General features: G+C 44.7%; 1 protein-coding gene across 1 annotated transcript in view; it reads left to right on the top strand.

Moving 5' to 3' along the window:
• The window catches only part of DHX57 (DExH-box helicase 57), a 531,935-nt gene extending 513,937 nt beyond the window's left edge, over nt 1–17,998 (top strand). Inside the window, exon 24 of the mRNA XM_069235106.1 lies at nt 17,017–17,998. Within this exon, the coding sequence (XP_069091207.1) occupies nt 17,017–17,160 (144 nt within the window). The 3' untranslated portion in view covers nt 17,161–17,998. The remainder of the gene's footprint in view (nt 1–17,016) is intronic.
• The last annotated feature ends 5,595 nt before the right edge of the window (nt 17,999–23,593 follow it).

Here is a 23,593-nt window from a genome sequence, read left to right as displayed (position 1 = left end):
TTCCAGGACACAAAGATTATATGTCATATAAAAAATAGGACTTCTATATAATGAACTTCTTTGTACACGCTAAACAGAACCAGTAACATAACCAATTTAGTTGTGAAAAAGTAAGTCTTGGAGGAGCAAAAATTATCAAATGATGAAGAAGAACAGGGAGAGGAAAAGATAGGAAATAGGAAAAGGAGAAAAAATCTGGTAAAGAAAGAGGAGATAGTAAGAAGCCAAAAAGGCTTTAACTATGGTGAACAGCAAGACATAAAATTCAACATAAATTCAGTGATGGTGGTGGTGAATTGCAATAAGAAAGACCGACATCTAACACGAAGTTCATCGGGGGCCAGCAGGGAGACCTCCACAATCAGTTGTGTATAATCCAAGATGAATAATAACTGTAAAGAAAAAATATAAACTAGGACAAAGTAATGTAAATATTAGGAGCACTTACCAACATATGGGGAACATGATGTAAACATTACGGTGGGGGTGGGGGGTACATGTGGAAAAAAAGAAATCTGGGACAAACATCCTGGTAAGAAAAGGGACACCTTTGTAGGGAAAAAGATAGCATGAGGATGACGTATTTAGAGAAACCTCAGACATAGCAACATCCACAAGCAGACAAAGCAAAACACATTTTGACTGAGAAATCAAGTCTTTCCAGGGTCGATTTCCTCCCCGTTATGTTGAAATATGATTTTTTTCAAGTCCTCCAGGGAGTCGAATGGCAAAGTTCTCTCCTTGTATGTGACTTTGAACAGGCATAGATGTATTAGACCATAACCGGGCATTCAGGGATCTGAGGGCAGGACGAAGCAATGAAAATTATTTTCTTTGAGTAGCTGCTGCTGTCAAGCACTAACCTAGTCATCCAAAGGAGACACAATGTTGACCAAACTGCTTGTTCCCAATTCCACCTAAATGTTGTCCCACTTAAAAATACATGATCGGCACCGCAACGTCCCAGGGGAAAGAGGATGGATGAGAGAAGGAGAGAGACACTGGAGTCGCATGGCTGGATCAGGACGCCTAGTGATGGTACTTGAAGAACCGGTCTTTCCTATGATAAATTACACATCAGTCAAATAACGTATACCTCATAACCCATGTATACTCTACTGTTAAACTATGATGTGCAAGCTAGATGTATCTGTTGGGGGTCCCCTTTCACATCTCTTGATGGCTCTCCCTGTCTCTAGGAATTTTCAGAAACAATGTGGCTTACGTGTAATTAAATAAGAGCATTGAACCTCTTATGCTGTCTATAACTACTCCCACTGTGATCGCAGATTAGTTCATAGTCACCTCAGTAAAGCTTACCTAGGTGTTCCTTGATGTTCAGTGGTTATCTAGTGTGTTTCACCTTGATAAGATTTCCCAAGATTCTGACTCACTCGACTCATACACATTTACATAGGCATCAATAATAAGAACAAACTCTCAGGGAATTAGAGTCTCCAGATAATCATTGTACTGTGCAAGTATTGCGAGGAACGCAATTTGATGTTTAAATCACACTGAAAACAGTAGTATCAAGGATTACGGTTCATGTTGTATTACTATGCAAACATAGGGTTAATCAATAGCGTTCAACTTCATGAACAACAAGCTTATCACTGTTACGTCACAGCGTAATTTTGAGCATGGCAAAGATAAGATTCAACTTCAATTAGGCGCCAAACACAGAATGTTCTGCATCTCAGCAAGAGTTTGACATTGTGCAAATGCCACTTTGAACTCAGCGATAATAACCATATTCACAGTACATCGTTTCGCTAGCAAAAGTAGTAATGCCACATTAAACTCAGCGATGATAAACATATTCACAGTATATCGTTTTCATAATAATTGTTCAATAGAACCCCCTTTCTGTGGTATAATGCAATCAACTACCATGACCTTAAAATCCCAAGTTGTATCCTTTTAGGCACATCGCATCCTGGAACATTCGCTTATCAAGTTTCAAGTCAACAAGTATCAAGTTTTAGCAATAAATGTTCTTAAATCGCATGCAGCGCGTTACCGCCTTTTCAAAAGTTAATTCCCTTGGTCTCTTCATCTTTCAGAAGTGGCTTCCAACATGCTGGACAAAACAGAACGTGAAGCTCAAAAGCTGAGGAGCAGAGATGCCTTCTCTGCAGCCGGTGACCTTTACAGCAAGCAACTCACTCAGGTCGGGTGTGGTTTAAATACCTGCTGTATCCAGCCACACCTAGTCTGAGTCATAGGGAGCCACACCCAGTCTGAGTCATAGGGATGCTGGAGGCTTGTGCAACATGTGCTCCCAAAGAAGCATTTGTTCCAATAAGTATTGGTCTCTGCAAACAAGCATTGGTCTCTGGAAACAAGCATTGGTACCTGCAAAGGCAAATCATCAACTCAGAAGTTTTTTACTGGGGCATATCCAGGTTTGCAGGCCCGACATTTGCATGAGCCACATCCTGGGAAAAGAAAACTTTCTGACCTGACCAAAGCATTTGTTTCCTCTGTTTGGATGCTGTTAGAATCGTCATCAGATCAGTATATTGTAAGAAAAGAACTACAGTTCCTTTTGGATGAGCTGATTGGGATGCTCCCAAGGATTTAGGGCCAATACAGTGAGCTCTTTTCAGATTAAGGTTGGTTGCTTCCTTGAGGCCAAAAGGCGATCATGTCAGAGCCCTCCGCCCCCTTCAGGAATTACATAAGTTTGCAGGTTATTACATCGATTGCGGTTTTCCAAGGCTTCTGTTTGTCGTTTTAAAAGAGAAATTTCTTTAGACATCACTTCAACCTTGGTTATCGTATCTTGGATATTGCTTATCTATTGTTCCACCTCGGTATCCCGGGATTCAAGACTGGACCATTTCTCCTTTCTCCTCTGAAGTGTGGCATTAGTCTCCATCACAAAAGGTTTCAAATGTGTTATTTCCTCCATTAAGTCCTCAAGTGTTAGAGGTAGTGGAGACTTTGTTGGAGAGGCGCGGTCCTTCTTTGACCTTTTAGTTGCATTACCTGTAGAATCCTTACAGGGCATATGCATTGCCACAGGTTAAGAGGCAGTCTTTTGAGTGGAGGAAGCATACCTGATTATATAAAGATATACGAACTCAGCCTAAAGGGAGAAGAAATGTGCTAATCACCTCCTCAGTTTATTAGTGAAGGTTTAAAAAAGAAAATTCCGAATAGCTGGATATACTGTGATATGAGTGGGGGTGAAAACTGGAGAGCAATTGACATTAACAAAGAAATATGCACAGAGAGAAGTACATATCTACTTTTCTCCTCCTCACAGGCGTTATAGGTCTCGCTCAGCACTTAAAAATAAGTCATGTTCATGTTTAAATGTGGGCCAAATCTTCTCTATACTCAGCTGAGGAGTCAGCGCAGTTCTTAAAGTCTCTCAACAAGTGTTATGTTTGGACTCGGCAGCCGCGACAGTCAAAATGGCAGCTGCAGTGGCTTGATGTGAGGGAAATGTTACGGGAGGCAAAACTATGGTAAATAGATCGGGGAGTGGTCTGAAATGATACCTACCCGCTCCCTATACTTTCTGATGCCGCTGACACATTTTGCTGTTAGGAAATAATGATCCAGTCTGTGTTTTCCTCCATGAGATGCTTTGATGCAATGGGGAGACTCAGGCGCCGGCACCCATCTTACAGGAGGTCCGGCCAAGTCCCCTGAACCTATTGTCCTGAAGAAATTCTTTCTGAATCCTCAAGGAGCAGCAAAAAGATCATTACGTTTTTTGGATGTTAAAAGATTCCTGAAATTCTACCGGACAAATTTGCACTGGACAAAACAATTCAGGAGAACAGGCCAGTTGCTGGTGGCATATGGAAATCATGGCAAGGGTTTTCCAGTTCCAAGCTGAGTGTAGCTCGATGGATTTCAGCGGCTATCCGACTTTCTCAAAATAAGGCTGGAAGACCTTTAATGGACAAAGTAAGTGTCACTCTACCAGAGCTATTTCGGTGACTACTGCACCTTTTGCTGGTGTCTCTCTCTTGAGGGAATATGTCGAGCGGCAACATAGAAAAACAGGAACACGTTCACACAACATTACTGCTTGGAATCATCAGAGCAGAGTGATGCGGCTGCAGGACAAGCAGTGTTGTATCACTTATTCAATAAGGTAAACCTTTCCCTATTTTTTTTATCCCACCATCTGCTATTGTGAAATTGCACGTATGATGATACAATCTTGTGAATTTATGAAAGATCCAGTACTGGAGAAGAAAATAAGTTACCTACCTGTGACAGTAGTTCTCCAGGATTGGCATTTTTCATAGATTCACATTTGACCGTCCCTCCTCCCCTTACAAGCTGCCCTTATTCTTATAGGATTATGTTTCCCACTACAGCTTGAAAATGAGGGATAGAAGCCCTTATGGGGAGTGTTCTAGAGCTAGAGGGTGCTGTCACCTGATTGCCTGAAGTTTGGTTCTTAATAAATGATGTGTATAACTTACTGAAGTAAATGTTTTCTAGCCATTATAGGCTATGTTTCTTATACTGTACTGCTTTATAATTATTCCATGGGACTTCCATTGTGACGACAAGGAATGATTCAAGCATGTGAATCTATGAAAGATGCCAACACTAGAGAACTACCGTTAAAGGTAAGTGACCTAGGGCCTGATTTAGATATTTACGAACATGCTGGCTATCCAGTCCGCTGAAATCAAAATACTGTAGGATATAATTGGATTTAGATTTCAGAGGAAGGGACACCTATTACAGTTGTGACTGAGTAACTCATCAGCAAATATCTACATCAGGCCCTTACTTTCTTGTAGCAGTAATTTGAAATGAAATAAGGGCAATAGTGCTAGTGCTGTAGAACTAGTGGATTGTTTTGTTATTGATTGCCGACATTACTGAATGAAGAATTTTACCCTTGGGTACAAAGCTGTCAGTACCAAGTCAGATTAGTTCCACTCCATGCTGGCTAATGGAATCCTGAAATTCTGCAAATAGTTCTAAAACTATGGATCAAATGTCACTCTGGACCCATCAGCTGGGGCCATTACTTTATAGTGGTTATTGCGATAGTCTTATCAACCTTCACCCTCTCCATGCACATCCCTTATAAAAATCTCTGCCACAGCCTGTCATTATTTTTAAGCAGCAATAATTGCATCAATCGCCCCACCCACTGACACCAACTGCTTTACTGGTGCGCAACTTCAGTTAATTCTCAGAGACATCATGGGATGAAAATCACATATTTAAACTTGAAGAAAGAGGTAATTGCCGCCCATGATCAGAATTGTGTTCTTTGTTGTTACAAGACCTCTCTGCAACATTTTAGCTGATCTTCTACAAAGAAATGCCTCAGTGTCTGGCACCACATGATACAGTATTGAATATTTCCACCCTTTTCCTGAAAATCTTCACTCACTAGGTCGTACTAGAACTTTTCCTTTTAAAAACATTGCCATCACCTGGTGCATCCCCAAAGATCTGTAATTTCACTGGTTGATTACAATGGCTCTATGGTACCTCTTACAAACATACAGTAATAAAGCAAAATTGGCTTCCACATATATGCAGATGACACTGATTTACCTCACTTTAGAGGATAACTGAGGGAGCAGGGACATTGTCATAAATTAAACAATTCAGGCGTGTCTAACATTGACTTGATAAGCTTGAAAAAGTCTAATATCAGGTGGTATGTGTCTCTTTGGCTTGAGACACAGTAACCACATCACATCTAATGACCCTCTCTAGGTTGGCAATTGAAGAGATATCATAATTCAAGGTTCTCCGCAAATCCACAAGGCTGTGCACCATCCCACTCTCTGATTCAACCAGGGACTTCCAGCCATTCCCAAACTTTTAGATGCTTGATTCCATAAGCCGCCCAAGCAATCTGCCAGCAGTGTTCTTACCGGGATATAACCCTTTCTCAACCCTTAAGCCTTGAAGAAATCTAAGCTATGTACAGTTTCTGAAGGAACAGAAGACCTGCACGCTCTGCTTGGCCTATCTCTTGGGCACATCTCACTTTGCAAAGGGTATTCCAAATCTCACTGGTAATAGACAAAGGGGTTCAGCACCGTCTCTCATTCCGTTGTGAGTTAAAAGCCTAAAACGAGTCCTCCCCAGTTGCCTATTACCTATTAGCTTATTAGCAAGTCATAGCAAGAGTTCCAGCATTCAAAGAGGTAATGTTTTTCCCTTTGATTCTTTATGGTTAGGAGGCCTCTATATTCTAAAGATTTGGAAGGTACTCTGTAAGTCTGCCTAGGAAGCAGATCCTATTGGGAAGTTCCTGGCTACAAGTGCTCAAAGTATTCTGAGGTCGCAGCAATGTGTTGTGAACTGCGTTACAGAGCCATTTGAGAAATACAATTTGAAAGATTATGCACATCTGCAGGGGCTGTGTTTTTGGATTTTTTTTGTATGAAATGCAGCATGGGCTATATGTGTGACTAGGTTTTTCAATTTGCGGCACAATGGAGATCTGTTGCCCCTTTTTTACCTTAGCTTGCAGCCTTAGGTTCAAGATAGGAGTTTTAATAATAAATGTAGGAGAGTCAAAGGGAAGTGGCAGGAAAATGGGGAACAAACTAATGGTAGAGGTTTAGAGTGAGGTTGGAGGAGGGTTAATGGAGTCTTTAGCTTGGGGTATGCACTCACCCCAAAAAAGAGTAAGCCCATTGTTGTTCACCGTCTGCACTTTTAAAGTTATTATAGCCAAAAATGACCCAATGCAGTTGTAAATGTATTCCAGCTCAGACCGGCAGTAAGTCCAGTACCACCCATGACAACTCAACAGGTACTGCAACATACACCCATAGAAAATAATGGAGACAAGGACTTAAAATACAAAACCCTAGGAAATAATGTTTAAATAAATTAACTTATTTAGACTTTAAAAAGGTGTGTATGTACATATATATATATATATATATATATATATATATATGTGTGTACTTTTAATGTTACAAAAAGTATATATAACTTTACACTAAAAAATGGTGACTAGCCCAAAGCAGTAAAGTTAATACAAATCACATGCAGACGCGTACATTTAAGTTAGTGAATAAGCCCCTATGTGTTATAATGCATCTTTAACTTGACATGCATTATGTTACCAAAAGATGTCTCACAATATTAAGTGCAGCAACAAGCGATATTTAATGAGCTTCATTTTGTGTCAGAACTTTTTTTTAAGACCCAATTCATTGACAAACATACACTACATGAATTGAAGGCTTCCTCGCTCACTTATGGGCCACATTGCATTATCAAACATGGTGGCCACGTCTTATATCTGTTCGGCAATATCCCCCCTGCCCCCATAGCTGGCTTTTGGATTTGATCTGGATGTCAGGCAGGCGCTGAGTCACCCTGGAGATATTATTGCTGCCCTTGGATCCCAGAGGCCTGGGGGCGTTGGATTACGAGCTGTATTATCTAGCAGCACAGCTGCAATGGCTTATGACCTAGATTGCTTAGGAAATGCTGTCTGAGGCGAGGTATCTCTGACCTACGTTGACTCTGTCATTGGTGCTTCGTGACATCCTGGGGGCTGCTCTGCATGGTATGTGGATTCTGCTTGTGTTCCAGGTGGTGTAACGCTCTTGGTCCTGTTACTTCCAGCATAGGCATTGCAGAGGCATACTCCCCCTCTGGTGTCTGCCCGTGTCAGGATAGAAGTTCGCTGTCGCAGAGCCACTTTAGGGCGGTGTAAACAGTGCCACTGCACCGGGTACTGACCTCAGGGGGACGCTGTCTATAGCAATACCTTAGAAGCTTGCGGTTTAAAAGCACCTCCTGAAAGGTTTCTTGTGCTTCCAGTCTTCAGGAAGCAATTAAAATATCAAAATACCTCTTGTGAATAATGTTCCTGCTGAGGGGAGAGATGGGAGTTTTGTCTGGTGGCAGCTTTGACTCGCCATAAAGTAGGGTAGAGGGTTAATATGCCTGCTGCAAAGAACAGAACTATATTTTTCGTGGCTAGCTAAAGCCAACCTCTACAAGCGCTTTAAAACAAATGAATATATTTGAAAGGGTGCTATGGAGAGATGAGGGGCACATTTGCCGGGTAGTAGTGAAGGAATCCAAGGAGGTGGTCATGGGGTGCAAAAAAAGACCATTGAACAGGGTGCCACCAGCAGTAAAGCCGGCCCTTGCAAGTCGCAATGAAGAAATGCCTCTGTCACATTCATTGGACAGCTGTTTGAGTCGGGGGCTACCCTCACTTTGGAAGGGCTCTGTGAGATAAACATGCTTCTGCTGGACCATTTCTGACTCAGCAGGGCTTCAGGAGACAGTAGGTGACATTTGGGGGGCCCTGATGTTGAGCCTGCTACCAACCCTGGCTTGCACACACTGTTAACGTGGAGTCCCGAAGGACACAGGGTCACAAATGTATACAGGGCGTTGGGACAAGGAGTAAGATGGACCCTATTAGGTCTCTGGCTCCAATGGACTTAGGGTCTATGATCTAAAGTTGTCTGGACGGAAATGTGATCTCCAACGTTGGGCACACGCAGAGGGTGATATAATGCAAAAACTGCAATACCAGATCAGGGAGTGCTCACAGGTTACAGGGTGAGATATAATACTACTTGCCCTGGAACCGGATTAAGACTGCGGCCGCCATAACTTTCAGTTGCTAGGCCCTACTTTCTCTGCACTGTTATCCACACGCTCTATCCATGGCACAAGAATAGTCCATATGCCACTCTGTTCCAGGTTGTCCCTCCTTGCTGAAGCTCCCTGGTGCTCAGTGCACTGCTGACCTGGATACGGAACTGCCCTTCCTATGTTGCAAGATCCTCTTTATTTGTCATATGTAGTGTGCCACACGTAGCATGTTCTGAAGCATGACGTACTAACTCTGTGCGTGATGTGGACCCGGTTTGCCTCGCCTGTTGTGCACTAGATCGACAAATGTATGTAGCCCTGTGCACTGAGGCCAGATATGGGTCTTCTTTTTAGGTCGAGTGTGCAAGCTCTCTGGCCTGTTGTAATCTATCTGTGGGCTTTTAACCACGCCCACCGCACGACCATTACTACCACTCGTTCGTGGGCTTGCCTTTCAAAAATCCTTTATCATTGGTAAATGCTTTATGTTTGTCCCTCCTTGGAGCATTTTTTTTTTTTTACAGCCTTGGCCATCTACCCTGTTACATACTGCACATACGCTGATACGTTTAACTGCGAGCAAACTTCTTCTTCCTTTTGTGTCTCTCCTACGTGCTCATCCTCATGGCAGCGGTGGCACTTTGAATCAGCTTGCCTATGTCAACTGTTTTATTTTTCATTTTCAATTTATGAGGCAAGAAATGTCCAGTTAGGAATTTACAACACTAACAGTTCTAACTCGAACAAACGCAAGACCCATTGCATTGCAAATGCTTGTTCTGTAATACTGTCTCTCCACTGTATGCTAAACTTTTAATAAAGAGTGATTTATTAAAAAAATACAAACACAGATTACTAGAAACGTTTTGTCTCCAGCAGATTTGCAATTACATTGTTTTCTGAACCCAAATCCTAATTCCCAAACCTGCTTGTGTGCAGATAGGAGGGCCATGCTGGCAGTGAACGTGCTGCACTGCATTGTCGTTTCATAGCCAGCAATTCATGAATAGTAAAATGGACGGTTTTACAGTGTATTGCCTAGCATGGTCAACATGGAAGGAGTGTAGGAGGCCTGCTAAGGTCCCAAGCCCACTGACATCTACCTGAATGTTGAGCGAGCGCATTTCCTTGCATAGATGTTAAACTGCCAACGAAGGGAAATGCAAAGAATATGGGACCAAATATATGAAACGGCAAAAGTGGTCACAAATGGCAGACGACCTTTCGCTATATCTCCAATTTTGCATTGCGACCTATGTACTAATAGGTTGCATTGCAGAATCTGCAGTCGCAGGAGGTAGTCGTGGAACAACCTGCCTAATGAGTATTAATTATACTATGATGAGCTACAAACACAAGGAGGGTGGCCTGCAGGGAACAACGAACCCCACCATCCATGTTTGCATTCTCGAACAGGAAGTGTTTTTTTTCTATAAACAGCCTATTTTCCTTAAACGGAATCGGTGCTGCTTAACAAACGTTTTCAGTTTCGGAATACATTGGGGATCAGTCAGTGATCACCTGGCCCACTGCCAGTTACCCTCGATGTCGCCCAGTACATTTATCAAAGGGCAAGAGGACACAAGGAGAGCCATTTCTCACGACTCCCCTCCTTTGAAATTGTGGTAACTGATCAAGGGTTTGCAAGCGCAATTGCAGTCACAAACCATTGATATATACCATACCAAATCGCAATTAAGAAAGGACAGCCTTTCCTAATTTCGATTTGGTTTGGGTTGCAAAACCCATTTTCCAAGTTGGAAATGTTTTTCCGACTGACAGAATAGGTTCACCACATAGAAATAGCCATTTTGAATGTGTAAACCTGGTGATTTTGCAGGATCGCAGGGGTTGCAATTGCAAAATGACTTCGTACATCTGGCCTGTGCCTACATTCTGACCACTACGTTGGGAGGAGAGGGTCATGGAATAAGGAACAGCAGGACTAATACTTTGTGTTATCATTTTCAGTTTCTGATGGATACAACTACCTGTGGATTCCTCACCTAATGAATACTCCCATTGCGCCAGCATTCAACGTAAATCTTCTTCCTAGCTTCTGCACGTCGACGAGGACGTCACATTTGCCCACGCGACGCCGTCTGACGTCGTACAGGCAATAAGAGGTCCTCGCCGACGTGCCGACGTCAGTTCCCTTTTTTCCGTGCCATTCGAAACGGTTATCTTCAAGGGAGCTACTGTTGCTGTTCGGCAGTTACAGTGTGTTTTTTGGCTGTGCTTTTTTCTCTGAGGTTACTATGTCTCAGAGGAAGTCAGGTTTTAAGCCCTGTCGAGAGTGTGGGGGCAAAATGTCGGTAACGGACCCACATTCTGACTGTTTGTGGTGTTTAAGTTACGACCATGATGTGGCCAGGTGTGATTCATGTCAGCATATGGATCCGAAGGCCCTGAAGGAGCAAGAGGCCAAACTTTTTATGGCGAAGTCGAAGAAAAAGGAGAAGAGGCACCATCGAAAATCCTCCTCAACGAAGTCTCATCGGTGTCATCGAGACTCCCGGCGCCGTCGAGAATCACGGCGCCGGTCGAGTAAGGAGAGGTCTCGGTCGAGGTCGCCATCGACTCGGCGTCGGAAGACTTGGGAGGTCAGTCCCACAGTCACTCCCCATCTGTCGACGCCGTTGCCTTCTCCAGCCTCGCCGACTTTGCCCGGATCTTTGAGCCAGCCGCCTTCAGTATTTGAGGTTCCACAGCCTCAAATGTTCTCTCCGACGTCGGGCCGGCGTCGGTGTCGCCTTCGATCCAGGCACCCCAGTATACGGCTTTTCCGGCCCCTGGAGCCGATAATACCGCATTTTTAAATGCAATGTTTTCCATATTTCAGCAGATGGCTCCAGGTGGCGCACCGGCTGGGCCTTCGGGTCCTTTGGCTTTTAACTTGGGTGCTCCGGCTCCGCTGCGACCAGCACCCTTCATGCCCTTTCTCCCCCTGGGGAACGTGGGCTCGGCACCGGTGTCGGCTCCGGTGGCTCCAGAGACTTCGGCTCTGGGAGTTTCGACTCCAGCGGCTTTTGTGTTTCGGCCAGTGACGCCGTCTGGGCCTTCTGCGACTCCGAAGCAGCCTTCCCTTCATCCGAATCCTGGTTCGGCGCCAAAGCTACCTGTGGCGCCTGTTGGCCCGGCATCGGACGGATCCGGTGATCGGCGTCGTTCTTCGACATCTGCTGATGCCATGTCGACGCCGAGGATTGAGGAGAGGCTGCACTCGAGGAGACGTGCTCTCCGTCTCTTGGAAGAACAAGAGTATCAGCAGGTCCTGGAGGAAGGAGAAATTGAAGACTCTGGTGAGGGCCTTCATGGGCTGGACACCGCTAGTAGCCTTGATACTTCCCCTGAGTGGGACTTGTCATCTCCGGGGGAGTATACTGAAGAGGCGGCCACTTTTCATGATGTGATAAAGAAGGCAGCTAACTTCCTGGAACTGCCCTTGCCGGTGACTGAGGCGAAGCAGAATCTGCTGACAGAGGTATTGCATCCGACCTCTGCATCAGCAGAACCTCTTTTGCCGTTTAACGAGGCACTGCTGGAACCTGTGTTGGAGGTCTGGAAGAAGCCGGTATCTTCTTCGGCTGTCAATAGGTCTGTGGCCAGGAGGTATCGGGCTGCACCAACTGACCCTGGCTTTCTTACCAGACACCCTACGCCTGAAAGCTTGGTGGTCCAGGCTTCCTGCTCTGCAAGGTCTGCGCCTGGGTCTTTTCCATCAGTGCCATCGGATAGGGACTCCAAGAAGATGGACTTGCAATCCAAAAAGGTGTTTTCGTCATGTAGCATGGCATTAAAGTCCACCAATGCTACGTGTATTTTAGGGAGGTACATTTATGCTCTGATGGACGAAATAACATCTACGCATACAGAGGTTCCTCAAGGGATGTTGAATCTCGTGTCGGACGCTCAAGCTGCTGCAACCCAGGTTATCCAATCTGGGTTGGATACAACTGACTCTGTGGCTAGAGCGATGGGCACGGCTGTGGTTACGAGAAGACAGGCTTGGCTTCGTAACTCAGGGTTTTCATCAGACGTGCAGTCGACCCCGTTGGACCTCCCTTTTGATGGAGACAAGCTCTTTGGTGCCAAGGCAGATTCGGCCTTGGAGAGGTTTAAGGAGAGCAGGGCCACGGCCAAGTCGTTAGGATTACAAGCCACTTCTTCTGCCTCCTCCAGATTTTTTAGGAGGTTTCGAGGATTTGGTCGTGGCTCATCCTCCTCCTCCTTTCGGGGGAAATTCCAACAGCCTTCCTCTTCTCTCACCTATAGATCTTTTAGAGGGAGGGGTAGGGTACGTACCAGGGGAGCCTCTCAGCAGCACTCTGCCTCTTCCTCTTCCTCTGGAGGGGTGCAGCAGGGGAAGCAGCCTTAGGCTTCCACCAATGCCCACTCCTCTCCTGTAGGGGGAAGGTTACTGTATTTTCTTCACAAGTGGGAGGTCATCACATCAGACGCCTGGGTTCCCAGCATTGTGAAAAAAGGCTACACCCTTCCCTTTCGGGAGTTTCCGCCCCCCATCCCGCCCGCCCATCTTATTGTTCAGAAGAACACCTCCTGTTGTTAGAACAGGAGGTTCAAGTCCTCCTTTTAAAGGGCGCGGTGGAGTTGGTTCCAGAGCAGGAAAAGGGTCAAGGTTGTTATTCAAGATACTTCCTGATTCCCAAGTAGGATGGTCGGTTGAGACCAATCCTCGACCTGAGGATTTTGAATTGGTTCCTCAAACAGGAAAAGTTCAAGATGCTGACCCTAGCTCAGGTGCTTTTGGCGTTGAACAAGGGAGATTGGATGGTGTCTGTCGACTTGCAGGATGCTTATTTTCCTATCCCGATACTCAAGTCGCACAGGAAGTATCTCCGGTTTGTGGTAGGGTCGCAGCACTATCAGTTTGCGGTCCTTCCGTTTGGTCTTACTTCAGCACCTCGAGTCTTCACGAAGGTGATGTCGGTGGTTGCGGCAGAGCTCAGAAGGAAGGGGATAGCAGTATTCCCTTACCTGGACAACTGGTTGATCAAAGCCAAGTCCCCGGAGCTTGTGTTGCATCATCTGCAGTCGACAACCCAGTTGTTGTTCGACCTGGGCTTTTCGGTGAACGTGCCCAAATCTCACCTAGAGCCCTCTCAGTACCTCCTGTTCATAGGGGCAGTACTGGATACAACATTGAATCAAGCCTTTCCTCCGCCTCAGCGGATTCAAGACATTCAGGCGTTGGTTCCAATGTTTCAAAGTGGAGGGTCATTCCAGTCCTAAAGGTCCTACGTCTGCTCGGTCTGTTTGCCTCCTGCATACTGTTGGTCACGCATGCTCGCTGGCACATAAGGGCTCTTCAGTGGTGCCTCCGAAGGCAGTTGTCTCAACACAAAGGAGATCTCGAAGGTTCTGTCAAGATCTCCAGAAATGCTGCAACGGATTTGAAGTGGTGGATTGCGGACGACCATTTTTCCCAGGGAAGGCCGTTCACGCAGCCTCCACCAGTGACCACGGTCATAACGGATGCTTCCACTCTAGGATGGGGAGCTCATCTGGCGGACCTGGAGATCAAAGGGCTTTGGTCTCCAGAGGAACAGATGTTACATATCAATCTGTTAGAGTTACGGGCTGTACGTCTGGCTCTCAAGGCCTTCCTCCCATCCCTTCGCCGTCAGTCGGTTCAGGTCCTGACGGACAATACTACCGCGATGTGGTATATAAACAAGCAGGGAGGAGTGCGGTCGTACCTTCTCTGCAGAGAAGCTCTTCGGCTATGGTCCTGGGCAAAGGACCATCAGATTTGCTTGGTAGCAAATCATCTGGCCGGAGTCTTGAATGTACGTGCTGACAGTCTCAGTCGCCATTTCTCGGCCGACCACGAGTGGCGTCTCCATCCAGATCAAGTCCGTCTAATCTTCCAGATGTGGGGGTTTCCTCGGATAGATCTGTTTGCCACCCGGGAGAACTCGCACTGCCCATTATTCTGCAGCCTCCAGTATCCGGTGCAAGGAGCGTTGGGGGGCGCGTTTCAGAGAACCTGGTGCGACCAGTTGCTTTACACGTTTCCCCCCATACCCTTGATTCCTCGAGTGTTGAGGAAAATTCGCCAAGACCGGGCCCATGTAATCTTAATTGCTCCGGATTGGCCAAGGAGGGTGTGGTATTCCGACCTTCTCCAACTCTCACTGTGCCCTCCGCTCCGTCTCCCTCTCAGGGCAGACCTCCTCTCGCAGTCGCAGGGGCAGGTTTTACACCCCAACCTCCAGAGTCTGCACCTTCATGCCTGGAGATTGAGCGGGGCAACCTGAGTTCCTTTTCTCTCCCGCCTGATGTAGTGGATGTTATCTTAGCGGCCAGGCGACACTCCACTAAATCTATATATGCTAATAGGTGGTCTAAATTTGTGGTATGGTGTGGAGAGAGACAGATTGATCCCTTACATGCTCATTTGTCAGATGTTTTATCTTTTGCTTTGTCTTTAGCACAGAGGGGTTGTGCAGTGGCTACTGTTAAAGGGTACTTGTCTGCTTTGTCAGCCTTCATTTGCCTTCCAGACCAGCCTTCGTTATTTAAATCTCCTATAGTACTTAGATTCTTGAAGGGCCTTATGAATAAATTTCCTCCAAATCCTTTCGTTATGCCTCAATGGGATTTGTCCTTGGTCCTAACTTTCCTTATGGGGTCCCCTTTTGAGCCTATGCATTCTTGCCCCTTAAGATTGTTAGTTCTTAAAACAGTTTTCCTGGTTGCTATAACATCTGCAAGGAGAGTGAGTGAGTTGCAGGCTTTGTCAGTAAAACCCCCTTATACAACTTTTTACAGGGATAAGGTGGTGTTGAGGACCAAGGCTGCTTTCCTTCCGAAGGTTGTTTCACCCTTTCATTTGGCCCAGACAATTACTCTGTCCAAGTTTTATCCTCCGCCTCATCTTTCAAAGGAAGAAGAGAGACTACATCGCTTGGACCCAAAGAGGGCGTTAAGCTTTTACATAGACAGGACGAAGGATTTCAGGCTGGAGGATCAGCTTTTCATCGGATACGTGGGAAAGAGGAGAGGAAAGGCAGTCCACAAGAGAACACTCTCCAAGTGGGTTGTTCTTTACATTAAAATGTGTTACTCTTTAGCAAAGAAGGATCCTCCTGATGGTATTAGAGCTCATTCCACCAGGGTTAAGTCGCCCACTTCGGCCTTGGCCAGGGGTGTTCCTGTGGTCGACATCTGCAAGGCCGCAACTTGGTCGTCCCTTCACACTTTTGCGAAACATTACTGTTTGGTCTCTGAGGTCAGAAGGGACGGCCATTTTGCACGGTCAGTGCTGCAGGATTTCTTGGTTTGACCATTCAGGCACCCACCACCGAGTGCGGTACTGCTTTGGGACTCTATTCATTAGGTGAGGAATCCACAGGTAGTTGTATCCATCAGAAGAACGAGTTACTTACCTTCGGTAACGACTTTTCTGGTGGATACATTAGCTGCCTGTGGATTCCTCACGGTCCCACCCGCCTCCCCGTTGCCTGTTTGGTCTAACCAAGTAATTCTTGAGTGTGCTCCTCTTGGCTTTGAGGATTGGTATAGATTATGTATATATATGTGTATATGTATATATATATATATATATATATATATATTTTTATATATAGTTTATATATTTATTTACTTGTTTAAAAAAAAAAAGAAATTATTAAATTAGTAGTCCATCTTCTCACAATGATGTGTTGTTTACAATGTCATTAAATATTGCTATTGTCTTTCATCTCAATGGATTATTGTTCTCAGGCACGTAAAAAATGTTGGTACTGACGTCGGCGAGGACCTCTTATTGCCTGTATGACGTCAGACGGCGTCGCGTGGGCAAATGTGATGTCCTCGTCGACGTGCAGAAGCTAGGAAGAATATTTCCGTCGAATGCTGGCGCAATGGGAGTATTCATTAGGTGAGGAATCCACAGGTAGCTAATGTATCCACCAGAAAAGTTGTTACCGAAGGTAAGTAACTCGTTCTTCTAGTACAGACACAACTTTCACAGGGGAAGGAGTGGTGCCACAGCCAAAGATCTGTGCGCATCCCCTTGTCAGTGATGGATGTGCACAGATCTCATAAGCCTGATTTGCGGATGGGCCCCCTTTTGCAGATTCTGCAAGTAAACGAGATGCATGTATGCAGACCATGTTGCCCACAGAGTTAGTATTTTACACAAGCACCAGTATGTATTGTAAATGTGCATATACTCATAATTTTATAACCTCAACTTTGACTGACACCAGTTGAATGAAGTATAAATCAAAAAGACTTTGCGAATCATGCCCTTGGTTTGTAGTTATTGTTTTATCCGATAGTGTGGTTGTACTTCAATATCAGGACTATGGCTGCCTTGCATTAAAGTAACTTGACATTGGAAATTGTCCATGGTTGTTTGCTTATCACAGTGTGTTGTTCTGTACCATTGTCCCTATTCAGGTGGCAGAGCTCGTGAAGGAGCTTCGAAGTGAACTTGACCAGCTGCTGCAGGATAAAATCAAGAATCCTACCATGGACTTGTGCACTTGCCCCCGAGGGTCCCGCATTATTAGTATGATTGTGAAGTTGGTGACCACTCAATAGCATACGCTACAGCCAGAAGAAGCCACAACTGAGTATGGCAGTGTGACCAGGTTACTGTCACTAGCTTTTCAGGCCTCTGGAGATTTAAGGGTACCATGTACCCCCTTTACATGACGACCTACTTCTCCACACAACCCTCCAGTTAAAGACTATATCATGTGGCTGTGATTGGTAACATGCTGATTATTGTTCATCATCTGTTTTTTATATATAAATTGTCTGATAAAGTCTATGAAGAAAAGCTGTGGTCACAATTGCGCCTTTCTGCAGCACTTCACCCTCGATTACCCTGTTGAACATTATCCTCTTCCATCTCATAGTCACCATACGACATGCTGTTTAAGCCTCTTATGCCAGTCACTGCCGATTGTTAGTCCACCCCTCTTGACAAGTGGCCACCATGCAGGCATGTTAACAGCCGCCTCTCATTGTCTCTATTATGTCTTTTGTTTTTCCTTTACCATTTTGTTTATCTTGTTTTCTGGATTTGTATTTTGATGGTGTCTGTGCCAAATCTACAATTACTGTAACTTAAAAGGCACTTTCCCCAAATTTGTATGCAGTTTGAACATAGACGTAAATGAGCAATCATTCATTTTGGCATTTTTTTAAATAATTCAAAATGTATTGACAACCCATCGGTAGTAAAACGTTAGTAAAAGACTATGGATGCTGGGACATAATATTGTATTTTATGACTTATTGAGTTTACAACCTGAGGGTTTATTGCAGACTATTCATGAGACTAGGATTTCCATGTAAAACTTGGACATATATTCCTTAAAATGGATACATTAAATCTATATGAAGTTGACAAAAATGTATAACTTGTGAAATACTATGAGTGTTTCATGCAGCATCTTTATAATTGTATGTCTATTATAACACATTACGAGATTATTAGTACTTAATTGTATGTCTAGAAAGTGTATCTTTAGTTCCTCACCACTCTTTCTTTTGGACTCTGCCCTCTGGAAGCAATTTGTGATCAGTCTCAGAGAATACCTAAAGCTGGAATTTGTCACTCTTTTTTCAAATATTTCTTTTCTCAAAACGGCCAATTTGTCTTCTCACAGTGTTGTTGAGAAACAAGCAAGGGACCAAATGGAATATGGGAAGGTTACTCAGCTGAAGATGATTTGTTTGTTAAAATGTCCAGTGGCCAAGTGAAGCACCTAAAGCAGTAGTTCCCAACCTGTGGTCCGGGGGCGGCGAAGCTTTCTCAGGGGTTCTGCGACTGCCAAAAAAATTAAATGATAATAACAGATTAGGCCCACAGTTTCAGTAATGACTCAGTGGGGAGTCTGTGGATTCCAATAATGATTCAGTGGGAGTCCCAAGGTTCCAGTAATGATAAAGTAGGGATCCACAGAAGTCAAAAGGTTGGGAACCACTGACCTAGAGCACCTGGTGTCATCTAGAATTTCATTGGGTTATGCACTGCCTGTTTAAATCTCCAGAAAGCTGTACCTTGAACAGAGCTGCAATTTCACTTCTTTATTAACAAAAGGTTTCAGTTCCTTGGAGCATTGACACTCTTACTTTCAGCTGATTATTTGTTCGAATCCCTGGCCTGCTACTACATTTGCTTGGTCAATGGAGAGCTCGAAATAATTGTAGCTTGTAACCACACATTTCCCCCTGTTCCTTTCTGCTAGAATTACTATTCTTCTACAATATACCGCCATGCTACGCACATTTTACCTGCATAATATGTCTGAACCACAGAGACCTTTTACCAGCCATGGGAGACACTGTCTAATGTAGGTCTGCCTATTGTGCTTCAGAATTTGAACGCAAATCATGTATCAGTTTGCAGAACACTATTGACACAGTCACAACTACAGTGGGTGCAGCTATGTTGCTATACTCGTTATCATGGTTTGCACAGTCTTTCTCAGATTTTGAAATCATTTTCCTGTGCATAGCGACCACCAGCGACCTCCCATTGAAACAGAAGGTAACCCAGAAGGTGCCCAGCCTTATCTTTAAAAGGGTTCATGGAGATGGCCAAGCGTATCTTGAAGGCATACTGAACCCCTGTTTTCCTATGTGAGCCGTGTTCGACTGGCTGGCTCTTGCCATGATGGCAAAACCTCTAGTGGTTGGTTGTTTTCAGGAAAGGGCTAAAGTTGTGACGAGCTTCCTTGGACTGTCAATGTTTTTTCAGTAGAGCAACACTGTTACCCATTGGTATGCTGCTCTCTCCTCTCAAGAGCAAATGTGATAGATTTTGGCGTACTGCATGTTAAAAACATATAAAATGTCAAATGTGTTAGGAACCACTCTCATTTAGAACACTCCAGTGCTGCATTTATCGTTGGGTTTAATTTCACATTATTTTGTCAGTCTCTGCCATTGGAACTTTGTGAAGACAGATTTAACCTTGGGAGAAAATGGAAACTTCTTCAGCAATCCCTCCCTTGGTGCCTATAGAGAGGACATGAGCAAGCACAAAGACTGAAACTGGGATGTTTTAAATATTGGACACTTAGGGGCAGATGTACCAAACGGTTTTACCCATTCTGTGTCTATGGGAACATGTGTTTGTACATATGGCCCCACGTTCCTGGCTCCCAGCAATGACATATAGCACAGAGGTGTGGGGGAATTTTTCCTATCTGAGAAACTGATATGGGGGATGGTAGTTGGCATAGATGAGGTCTGACTCAGAGCTGTGTAGATGAAGCCAAGAAGTCATAATCAAGGGGTAAAACTGGAGGTTTTGCAAAAGAACATGACTAAAGCAAAATGTATGTCTATCTCATCCACATACTCATGGTTTACAGCCCAAAGTCTGGCAGAAAAGCATTAGCATAGTTCATCTTTGAGTTGATTAACACACTCACTATCCAGGTAGTCGACATGTGTAGCACCCATTATAACCATCATATCTTGTAAAAGTAGTTTTGAATTACAGCTCCATTCTGCAACTTCAGACGCATCCTAAATCTCTCCCACAGTTCTCACATTCTTTGTTGAAAGGTTATAGCATCCTGACATTTCAAGTGCACCTGGACAGGTCTAGGTATATTTCATAAGGTGATTGGTGTCTGCACTCTAACCACCATTGGCTGCCATTGAAACTAACGTTTCTCATTCCATCCCCTACTTTGCCATTTGAAGGTCTTGTGACACTATAAAAAAGCTCTCCTTCTTTCCGATGAAATGCAGATACATTTTGTGTATTATAACAGTAGAAATATTCTTATATTTCTTGGACTAAAGTTATAACCCGAAGGCTCAGAGATGGAAATTAAAATCACAGATGACAATGAGGAGCTGTGTGTGACCCAGAATCTATACTGATCAGTGCTGGCCAGGTTAACAATTCCTTGTCTGCAGAAATACAGGGGAGCCATTAGAGAGAATTAGTTGTAGTTTGTGCATGGTTCACTAACCATTGTAGAAGAATGGCATAATCTACCAAGTGAAATTTCACTGATCATTTCCACAGCATCACCATCTTGAAACCCACTATTGACCTGGTCCTGTTAATCATCCAAGACAGTCACCAAGGGGCATGAGTCAGCTATTTAAGCACACACACACACAGTCTTGATCCAAAGATAGATTAACCATGTTGAAAATAGAGTCGGCAGTCGCCTCACCATGGGCTTTAGCTGGCACCCCCAGAAGTGAATCCTCTTCTACACTCTTTAGGCGAAGTAGTTATGCCTACCATTGGTACTTTTTGAAATGCATATCATTTTAATCATTATATTAAGTAAGGATTTACACCCACACCTTTCTTCTACAATAGGTACTGGAATGTGCTTAATCTTAATTCATAAGAAAATAAAAGACAGAATATCTCTTGAGATGGTACTAATTTAGATTAAGTACATTTATGGGCTGGAAACCTCTGAATGTTCTACATTAGAAGTCTTATTTGAAGAGTATGGACTCTTAAATTTTTATATTCTAATGGATACATCTACCTGCAGATTCCTCATCTTTTGAAGATACCAAGCCCCCAGTCTAGAACTGGAGACCTTTCTCCAATAGCTCTCCTACACCGGTAGCGGGCGTTAGTTCCCTTTCTTTTGCGCCATCGACTTTTTCCGGAATTACTCTCCTCTGCAAATAGTCATTCAACAATTTTTCAGTTCTTTCTCTCTTTTTTTGATGCAGTTCTCATTGAGATGTCACAGGCAAAAAGATCATGTTTCAAACCATGTAAAGATTGTGAGGGCCAAATGTCCATCTTGGACTCACAACATCTGCTTATAGTGCCTGGGATCGGATCACAACATTGACAAGAGTGGATCCTGTGATGCACTCTAAGCCTCTTAAAGAACGGAAAGTCTAGATTTCCTAGAACAAGAACCAAAAGTGAGAAACACGGTCATCGGAGGTCATGCCTGAGATCGAGAACTCAATCACCTCCATTGTTAAAGTCTTCAAGAAGAAAACACAAGAAGAAGAGAAGATACAGTTCTCAGTGAACATCTTTCAAAAGCAAGTGACCATTTTCAAGACCTGCAACTTCTCCACATCCAGAATCAGACGTCAACAATTCCCTCAAGATGATTATATACCTACCTTGACTTCAACCGAACCGGTGTCTGCGGCTCAAGTAGGCTAGATGCCGACTTTGGATCCAGTTCTTCCTGTGGCGGCGTTTCCAAGGCCCCAGTCAGATTCCCAATACCCTGACTTCTCTAAGCCAGACCAGAATAATTCAACCCCCTAAATGTGATTTTTATTGAGTCCATGACTCCTACTGGTGCGCCTCTTAGTCCCTTGGGTCCTGTGACTTACACAATAGGAGATATGCTGACACTGTTTCAGATGACGCAGTTCACACTCTTTTGTCCACTACCACAAATCTCTTGGGCGAATCTACTACTGGCCTAATCATCCACAGGAGCAGAGGATAACTTCACCTCCTCCTCTCTCCACTTGAAGGTGGACTCTGTCGGTGCCAGAAGTCATCACCTTGCAGGTACCACAGTTGACAGCTGACGCCACAGCCGACGCCACTGGTTCCTGATCCTCTGTCTAAAATAGTACCCCTTCCATTTGAACCTTTCTCTTTGCCTTCACTTAGCCATACGTTTCCTCAAAGGTCCGTGAGCAGGATATTGAAGGGGATGTTGATGAACCAGCTCTAGATCTACAATAAGAAGGGCCTAGAGACATGAGAGACACGAGTGGTTTAGCCACATTCCAAGAGTGGGAGCTCCTATCTCCCTCAGACATTCCTGCGCTGCCTCTTAAGTCACCTTTTACCACTCCGGGGGTAACAAATCGGCTGATATGCTAGACTTGAAGTAAAATCTAACATCCCAACAGAAGTCCTTCATTCTTCTGCTCATATCTCAGAACCTCTTATCCCACTTAATGAGGCAATATGGGAGAAGCCCACCACCTCTACAGCTGTTTCGAGAGCAGTAGCCAGAAGGTACAAACCAGCACCCATAGACTCTGCCTTCCTTTCAGTCCACCTGCCTCCTGAAAATTGAAAGATAGAGACTTCTAGCTGCAGGTTCCTTACCTTAGAATTTCCTGCCGTCACCTTGGAATCAGGAAGTTTTGCTGAGCAAAACCCTTGCATGTGCAGTTGGATGGCGTTGTTTGGATCCACTTGGCGTTGTTGGAGGCGTTTGTGACATCACGGTCACCTATAAAGCACCACACAGGTGCAGGTACATCAGTTCTTTTCCTTCCGCCCCGGTTAGCGCAGATCCGGAATCGAGCTACCTTCTGTTTTTTGACAGGCCTTTTTTTTTTTTTTTTTACCTTTTTGTAAAAGATTTTTTCAAGTCTGTGTGAGAATGACATCTAGGAAGATGGGGCTCAAGCTGTGCGGCGCCTGCCAAAGTGCCATGTCGGTGACGGACCCCCATAAGATATCTCTCTGGTGTTTGGACCAAGACCACGACTCAAAGTTGTCTTCCGACTGCTGAGCCATGGCTCCGAAAGCTTTAAGGGAGCGGTCCCTGAAGCTCATGGTGGCCTGGTAGTAGATGTCAGCTGGTGCAACTGCTCAGAGGTCACGGTCCCAGTCGAGGAGAAGGTTGTGGGACTGCTCCAGGAGCCCCAAGTCCTCTTCATCTCACTCATTGAATAGGCACACTCATGGAAGAGGCACAAGAAGAAGAAGAAGTCCAAGTGGACTTCGACTTCACCTCGCCCATCGGCTGATGAGTTGAGTCAGGAAAGTCAGCGTTCGAGGCACTGTTCCGCCGAGCCTTCCCTCCTTTCTGGGAGCTGGAGTGACCCCCACTCAACTCAGAGTTTTACAAGGCTATGCTTCTTGTATTTATTCGTGCTTGCCCCGCTGGCGTGCCTTCAGGCCCCGTGGGGTCGGCAGAGGCCCAATCAGGTTCCACCCTGGAGGCTTCGGCGCTGATGGGGTCTCTTGGATCTGATATCTGATCTGGAACAATGCAGAGTCCACACAGATGGCCTCCTCTGGCGTCGTTCC

This window comes from Pleurodeles waltl, chromosome 5, assembly GCF_031143425.1.
Source record: "Pleurodeles waltl isolate 20211129_DDA chromosome 5, aPleWal1.hap1.20221129, whole genome shotgun sequence".
Lineage (NCBI taxonomy): Eukaryota > Metazoa > Chordata > Amphibia > Caudata > Salamandridae > Pleurodeles > Pleurodeles waltl.
The sequence above is the reverse complement of the archived record's forward strand: the minus strand, read 5'-3'. Positions and strand labels throughout refer to the sequence as shown.